The following is a 7,428-nucleotide window of genomic DNA, read 5'->3' as shown; positions in this document are numbered from 1 at the left end:
CGACAATTTTTTGGTCCTGGTGGCGACATGGTTAGACATTTGTTTGGCCTTTTTGGTGGTCTTGTGTAGGAAATTTGTTGACCTTAGAGGTGGCCCTTGTGGTACTTTAAAAAATCTTGTCTGGTCATGAGTTGTTCCAGTGAGGGAATATGTGGTTGGTAGTGTTACACTTTGGTTTCAGGGATTTGTGGAGAGATTTAAAAGAATTGATTTGGCCACCTATATCATCAAAGTGCACTTATCTTTTCAGTCAAAGGTCATGAGAGAACTCCAGAGTTAAACATGCTTAAGCTGGAGCAGTCTCAAGATGGGTGACATTTCGGGAAGTGACTATCGGAACTGTACGAATGAGGACAAAATACAGGGAAAGATCATGTGGTGATTTGTAGGGACGGTAACAAGTCTTTAAAGCCTCCCGGACGTAGCAAACCCGACGTCGGATATGGGTGGGCTCACGGGCATAGTGAGAGGACGTGAGGCCCATTAAGGAAGGTGGGCCCATGGACTGGGATTGGACATGGGGCCCACTGAGAGGTTGCGGTCAGGGCGTTACAAGTGGTATTTGAGCCGAATCCAGACACGTGTGGAGTCAAGTGGGCTCACACTATCGGGGGTGACGGTCTTGGGGCGCAACGAGGACGTTGCGATTGTTAGTGGGGGTGAATTGTGACACCTTGGTTTCAGAGACTTGCGGAGAGGTTTAAAAGAATTGATTTGGCCACCTATATCACCAAAGTGCACTTATCTTTTTGGTCAAAGGTCCTGAGAGAACTCCAGAGTTAAGCGTGCTTAAGTTGGAGTAGTCTCAGGATGGGTGACTTTCCGGGAAGTGACTGTCGGAACTGTGCGAGTATGGCTGTTATATTATAAGACTTTGCGGCTTGAGAGTATGGCTGTTAGATTTTGGATGACGATCCGGGGGCGCGATGTAGGGTGGCAACCCAAGAGACGAATATTGGACTTTCCTTATATATTATGGCATGCGGGCTGAGGTCCTAGGAGGAGCCAATATTATGGCAAGCAGGCTAAGGCCTGATGAGGAGCCAATAAAAACTCAAGGTTAAGACCTATGAGTAAGGAAAGTACAAAAGTCGAAAGCAAATAATCCCTGAAAGGTGAGTCTATTAGAGGAGGAGGTGTGGGCCGTGGAGACGGTTGCACGGGAGTCTTTGCCTGATTCTTGTTCGAGATTCAAGGACAAATCTATATTGCTGGGAGAGAATTGTAGCGTCTGTGAACCAAAATTCAGGTTTGGGATGTGCATCAATGACGCAGTTTGTGCATCGGTCAATGCAAAGTCTGTTTTTACGGGACGGCTCAAGTGAAACGCACGGGTTGATGCGTTTAGGGTTTTGGGAACCTTAAGTATCGGGTATTTAAGTCAAAACTCAACGTCCTTGTTGGATTTCAGTCACTTTTCGTCTCTATAGCTTTAATAGTTCTAGAGAGTATTTTCTGTGAATTTTGGTGAAGTTCCTTGCCTGTTTTTGAGAGATCTGTCTGTAGGAGTGGAGATATAAGACTGAGAATGTGAGAGGAGCATGCTAAAAGGCTATTTTCGTGGTTTTATAATCAGTTTTCTTTATTCTCAAAGGTGAGTGTGTGACCATGGCTAATATAAGCGATTAGATATTTGATTGTGTGTTTTTGAGTGTTGTTTGCTTATGTGTTCGTTTGTGAGTGTTTGTTGTGATCTTTTGTGGCGTTTGGAGTCGGTTTCGGCATCATGGAGTCAAGGGAAGACGGGGGAGATCGTGAGCGGCGATGCATCGCGCGATTGTATCGATCCATGCAAGGAGTTGCATCGGTTGACGCAGTTAGGAATTTGACGACGATGCGAGGATTTGCATCGGTCGATGAAAGGAGTTCATCGGTCAATGTATTTAGGGATTTGGATGAATTGCATCGGTCGACACAAGGATGTTGCATCGATCGACGCAAGAATGTTGCATCGGTCGACACAAGGATGTTGCATCGATCGACGCAAGAATGTTGCATCAATCGACGCAAGGTGTGTGTCGGTTGACGTAAGGATGTTGCAATGGTCGACGCACGGATGTTGGATCGGTCGACACAAGTGCACTGAGTCGACGCGCCTGTTGAGAGTTGTTTGGTTTGCTTGTTTTCCTTTGTGTATTGTTTGTGCTTGTGTTTTCGCTTGTGTGTATTGCCCAGTAGATGGGAGTATCGCCTCACAGAATATTTATGATAATACTCACGCATGTCATTTGTGTTGTGTTGCAGGTAAAGCCAAAGTGTGATTGGTGAATCAAGGTGATATAGAGGAGGATGTTCTAGAGGCTCGGTTGTTTTGTTCGATGCTGCTGATAGGTTGCTAGAATGGAATGTGGTGGTCTAGAACGGTTGTTTAGATTGTTGGTTCATTGTTCTATTACTACATTGTTTATGTTATTTGATTTATTCATTATTAGTTATTTAATTCATTAGTTTAATGTTTGGTTATTTCCATCGATGGTTTGAATGTGGTTAGGGTGTTACTGAGTACGGGATCACTAGAGAATTATTATATTAAATAGGAAAAAAAAGGTTGGGTCGTTTCAACACTGTATATAGAAGTGATGGTCTATAAATGGTGGTTGAAGTTGCTAGCTAGTATCGGCAAGGAGTGATTGTTGATTAAGGGTCTTCTAAAGCCATAATCAAACTGTTGGCAATATGAATTCAGGGACAAAAATGCCAAGAGACTTTAAGGAGATAAGAGCAGAAATGATTTCCACATGAAGAGCATATACTAGGGTTCTAATAGAATGAGTGCACAAACCTAGCAATCTAGTCGGTTTAAATCTCGAGAGGAGTCTTCTACCTAGGAGAGTATAACCACAAACTATATTTATATATAAGCTAAGGCTTGGCAAAGAAGAAAAGGAATTTGACATGGTGTTAAGCAAGATGAGCTGAGGTTGAACATCTGTTAATGGGCCATTGTCAAATTTTAGGTCCAACAAAGGAAAACTACAGTTTTCAATTGGTGACCCTCTGAAGTTGAAAGTGTGGCGGCTTATCGGAGAGATTGACGAGATTTGCATTGAATGATACATCTCCAGAAGGAACATGTTTGGTCCTACCAAGCTCTGGCGATGATGTTTGGCTGAAGCGAAGGTCCAAAAAATATTGAAGACTGTGGCCTTGAAGAAACCCTCGTCATGCGCCATCGACTTCTCCCCTTGCCAAGGCGCAGCTAATGGTACAAAGAGAAGATCTCTTACCGTCAACAAAGCGAAGGTGAAGATTTCAGGTGAAACCAGACTTTCGATCGGAGGTCATGGGGGTTGGGTACTTATAGAGAGTGGTGAGGTTTTCCAGAAAACGACTCCAATCGTTGATTGAACAGCTAACCATATTTGGAGATTTCAAAAAAAATTGTAAAAGAGAGCAAAAGATTAAAAAACTGAAAAAAAAGATTAGAAAAAGGAAGCTAAACCAAGAAAAACTAAAAAAGAAAGGAGCAGATGGAAGGATCCCCGACCAACGCTGATGCTGGAAAATTTAGATAGTAAAACTGTCTCAATAATTGTGTAAGTGAGAAGCAGCTTTGCCAAAAAAAATCATCTAACATAATTGGAAACCTAATGAAAACATAACAAATATGAACGACATTACGACAATACAATGTTATGAGATGGAATCGACTAAAATTCATATGATTCATGTTGCAAATTTGAATCTTTAGACAATTTAGGTTGCAAATATATATGATAGAATAATTTGGGTATAAAAAGAGACATTCGGCAAATAATCTGGATCGCTTCTGAAACAAAAATACTCACGTCACGTGTTCACATTTCGTCAATAATTAGAATAGCCCATAATGAACTCAGTGAGGCCCATGAACTTAGAAATCAGCCGGCCCAATATTGTGTTTGTCCAAATCATATCACTGAATGATTTGACTAAATTACTTATTTCCTTGTTAAAACTTAAATGTACCATCTTTCTTACTTTTACCATCTCCATATTGTTCATATTCAAACAAGATGCAGGAGAATATACCATTTAAAAAAAAAAAAAGTGAATATCATTCACAATGTCTGGGAACACTTTCTGAACATCAGAAAAAACATATGTTGTATTTGGAACAAAGATGGTCATTATTCAAAACTACAAACGATCGAAGACAATAATTATGAAATGCAAGAATTGTGGGTTACAAATTTACAAGACAAGAGACTGAGCTCAACATTTCAAATATTTTATATTTTCTATATTCCATTTTCCTCTCTCTTTGTACATTATCCACTAAGATCTTGAGAGAATTAATATATCAAATAGGTTAATTAACCCTAACAAAAAGACCTTTAATTTATATACACATATTTCAATATTAGGACAAAACTAGTCAGTAAGGCGAGCACTTAAGATGGTATCCTTTTGGTGCAGAAACTCTTGGAAAGACCATTAGTTTCTCTCCTCCTTTCTCCTCCCATCTTCACAAAACCAAAAAAAAAATTAGAGACCTCAAAATCATTAATCACAAGAACAATATCAAAATATGATCTAAGCCTAATAAAGAACATACCTGTATTTTGTAACAAAGTAGTGAAGAAAGCTTGAGACTTCAGAGATTCCAAGTTCTTTGCCAGGGCAAAGTCTTGCTCCACCTCCAAAGAGTAAAAAATAGCTCTTTGATTCTAAACTCTTTTCCTGCATAAAGAAACCCTCTTTGTGAGCCACAAAGGTTTCAAACAACAAAACACAATGGCACATAAAAAAGAGAAAAAAAAAATACAAAACACTAACCATCCATCTCCATGGGTTAAAGATCATTGGATCTTCATACAGAGATGTATCATAGTTAATCTCTCTAGTGTATACATAAATTCTCCAACCTTTTGGGATTAAATAACCTGTAATTATATAAAAACACAACAACTATTAATATAGATTAAAATGATTGGTCTCATTATGATTGCAAAGTTAAAACTAAAAAGGGTTAATGATCTTCTCCTCTGTCAAAATAATTGAAATAAAACCATAGAGGGTCACGGGGAGATGATTGCTTCGCTGGATTGGTTGGTATATTTTTGTAAATAATTGATGTAATGTAAGGTCCACATGCCAAATTTATTTTTCTCTTTTGAAGTATATTAAAAAAAACTAGTAATAATAATAAAAATTCCTTACAAATATAACAATCAAAATGAAAATAATTTCTTACCGTTGAGTTCCAAGTCATGAGTAGTTTTCCTCAGGACACCGTTAACAATCGTTGCCAATCTTGATGTCTCAAAGATGACCTATTAAACAAAAATGGTCCAAACACAATGTCAAAATCAAGAAACAAATGAATATAAATAATTTAATTTGTGTACGAAAATACTCACAGCTCGTGTGAATTTCATCGATTTAATATCGTCGAGAATGAGCGGTTCGTCAGGTCGTTTTCTCTCTCTTATAGCCAAATGTTCTCTCTGCAAAATCCATAACCAAAAAAAAAAAAGTCAATAACCGGACCAGATCAATGAAACCGGTTCAGAGATTATTGCTTAAGAACATACCCTGAGTTCATCAAGAGCTTTTGGGTGATCATGGAGATACTTAAGAGCCATCATGGAGGTTGTAGAGACAGTCTCATAACCCGAATACAAGATCGTTACCACTTGATCTCTTATCTCCTTATCAGTTAACAAGTATCGGTTATCTTCCTTCTTCATCAAGTAACCCAACATATCTGTGAAAGTCTCTCCAGACTCTCTTCGTTTTTGCATAACCTCTGTCAATAACCTATCTATGTTGTTTCTTGCCTGAAAAGCAACCAGAAAAATGTCAGATTATTTCCACTTTTTGGGCATTTTTGTTTTCTTGATGTCGGTAGTATTCGAGTACTTTACTTGGATTCCGCAACGGTAATTCGTTCCCGGGAGATCGATCGGTACCGATAGTGTTCCTACAACAAGCTTGAAAAACTCTGTTCGATATTCTTCAACCTCCGGTTTTTTCAAAGTCTCAGCTATTTGTAACAACGATGATAAAAATGCCATCTGCACAATACAAAAACTTGAGTCAGACATAAAAAATTATCTTTAAGAATGATACATACGTAATTAACCTTACACAAAAATGTAATATAAAAAATTAGTAAATAGAGGCATATGAAAATACTCAAATATACACATATACTATATTATTTTTTAATATGTGAGGAAAAATGTTAAGACCAACATTATTTGTTAAAGGGATGACTAACAAAAGAATGATAGTAATTAAAATTCTTTTATCAAAAGTAATAAAATGCTCTGACATATTAAAAACATTAAATCCCCAATAAAAGGATATAATAGACACGAGATTCAGATTCAATGTCTAAAATAAAATAAAAACAAAGAAAGAGAGAGAGAGAGAGAGAGAGAGAGAGAAGAAGCTTAAAAAACGTACATGTTTGGTCTTTTCTTGGATATCAACTGCCTCGAGGTCATCCCAACCACAAAGATAGTTTCTCATGAAATCATCAATCTTAGGCAAGAGATGGTCTTTCATCATAGCCGGGCTTATTAGAGAGAGCAACGACCCTCTCATGAGCCGGTGGCTCGGGCCATGAACCGCGGCTATGTTGCATGTCCCAAGGATATCGAGCATAGATTGTGGATAACCAGCGACTAGTCCTTTTGATTCATTCATTAGAATGTATCTGTTTAGCTCTGCGTCCATTGAGACTATTGTAGGGCAACCAAGAATGTGAGATTTGAAGAAACTACCATATCTGAAAGAAATGTTACGGGTCTCGGCTCAGAACTCTTCGATTTATTTTGTTTAAAAAAAATTAATGAAACTTTTTTATACCTTAGTCTTTGGTTTTTCATGAAATCTGGGCCTTGTTTGAGAAACTCAGTGGTTTCACCAAAAATTGGCCAGCCCATGGTACCAGGAGGAAGTCCTTTCTTGGAATATCGCATTTGGTTCCATCGGAGAAGAACAGAACAGATGCAAACAATGATCACAAGAAGACCCAAAATCATCATCATCATGCCCATTTTTTTTTAATTTTCCTATGTTTTTCTTTTTCTTTGGTGCTCTGTTTTCAAAACAGAGAAAGAGAAGGAGAGAGAGATGGTTAAGAGTCTTTGGTTTGGGACTAAATGGGTGTGTGCGACATTGTTTATATAGGAACCTAAAGGTGCAAACATGCTTATGAAAGAGAAAGAGAGCTGACAGGTTTTTAATTTTTAACCAGCTCGGTTAGTCTTTAATTTGGTCAAAGATTTCAATGACCGTATACATTACTGTTTTGAGAACAACATAAGCAAATTATGGAAACTGCTTTTATAATTTTTAGTCTAAGTAATAAAGTAAATAATTCATATTTGAATTTATTTTATGTTAACTGTGTTATAGAACTTAGAACACATGTAGACATCTCATGTTCTCTAATGAGTTCTTATTTGTATAACTTTATGAATAATTTTCAAATAA

The 7,428-nt window shown here is 37.8% G+C and overlaps 1 protein-coding gene across 2 annotated transcripts; it reads right to left on the bottom strand.

Annotated features, from left to right (window-relative positions):
• Window positions 4,089-7,104, bottom strand: LOC104790595 (cytochrome P450 85A2-like). Of its 2 annotated transcripts, XM_010516370.1 has the most exons (9): window positions 6,799-7,104; window positions 6,394-6,718; window positions 5,850-5,999; window positions 5,517-5,762; window positions 5,343-5,429; window positions 5,177-5,255; window positions 4,759-4,865; window positions 4,538-4,662; window positions 4,089-4,445 (listed from the first exon to the last, which is right to left on the bottom strand). In XM_010516370.1, the coding sequence occupies exons 1-9, from the start codon at window positions 6,987-6,989 to the stop codon at window positions 4,358-4,360; spliced, it is 1,398 nt and encodes a 465-aa protein (XP_010514672.1). In that variant the 5' UTR covers window positions 6,990-7,104; the 3' UTR covers window positions 4,089-4,357. The 2 variants fall into 2 exon arrangements, with proteins under 2 accessions (XP_010514672.1, XP_010514671.1); XM_010516369.1 differs by having other exon boundaries at window positions 4,538-4,865.

The sequence above is a fragment of the Camelina sativa genome, chromosome 6, assembly GCF_000633955.1.
Source record: "Camelina sativa cultivar DH55 chromosome 6, Cs, whole genome shotgun sequence".
Taxonomy (NCBI): Eukaryota; Viridiplantae; Streptophyta; class Magnoliopsida; order Brassicales; family Brassicaceae; genus Camelina; species Camelina sativa.
The sequence above is the reverse complement of the archived record's forward strand: the minus strand, read 5'-3'. Positions and strand labels throughout refer to the sequence as shown.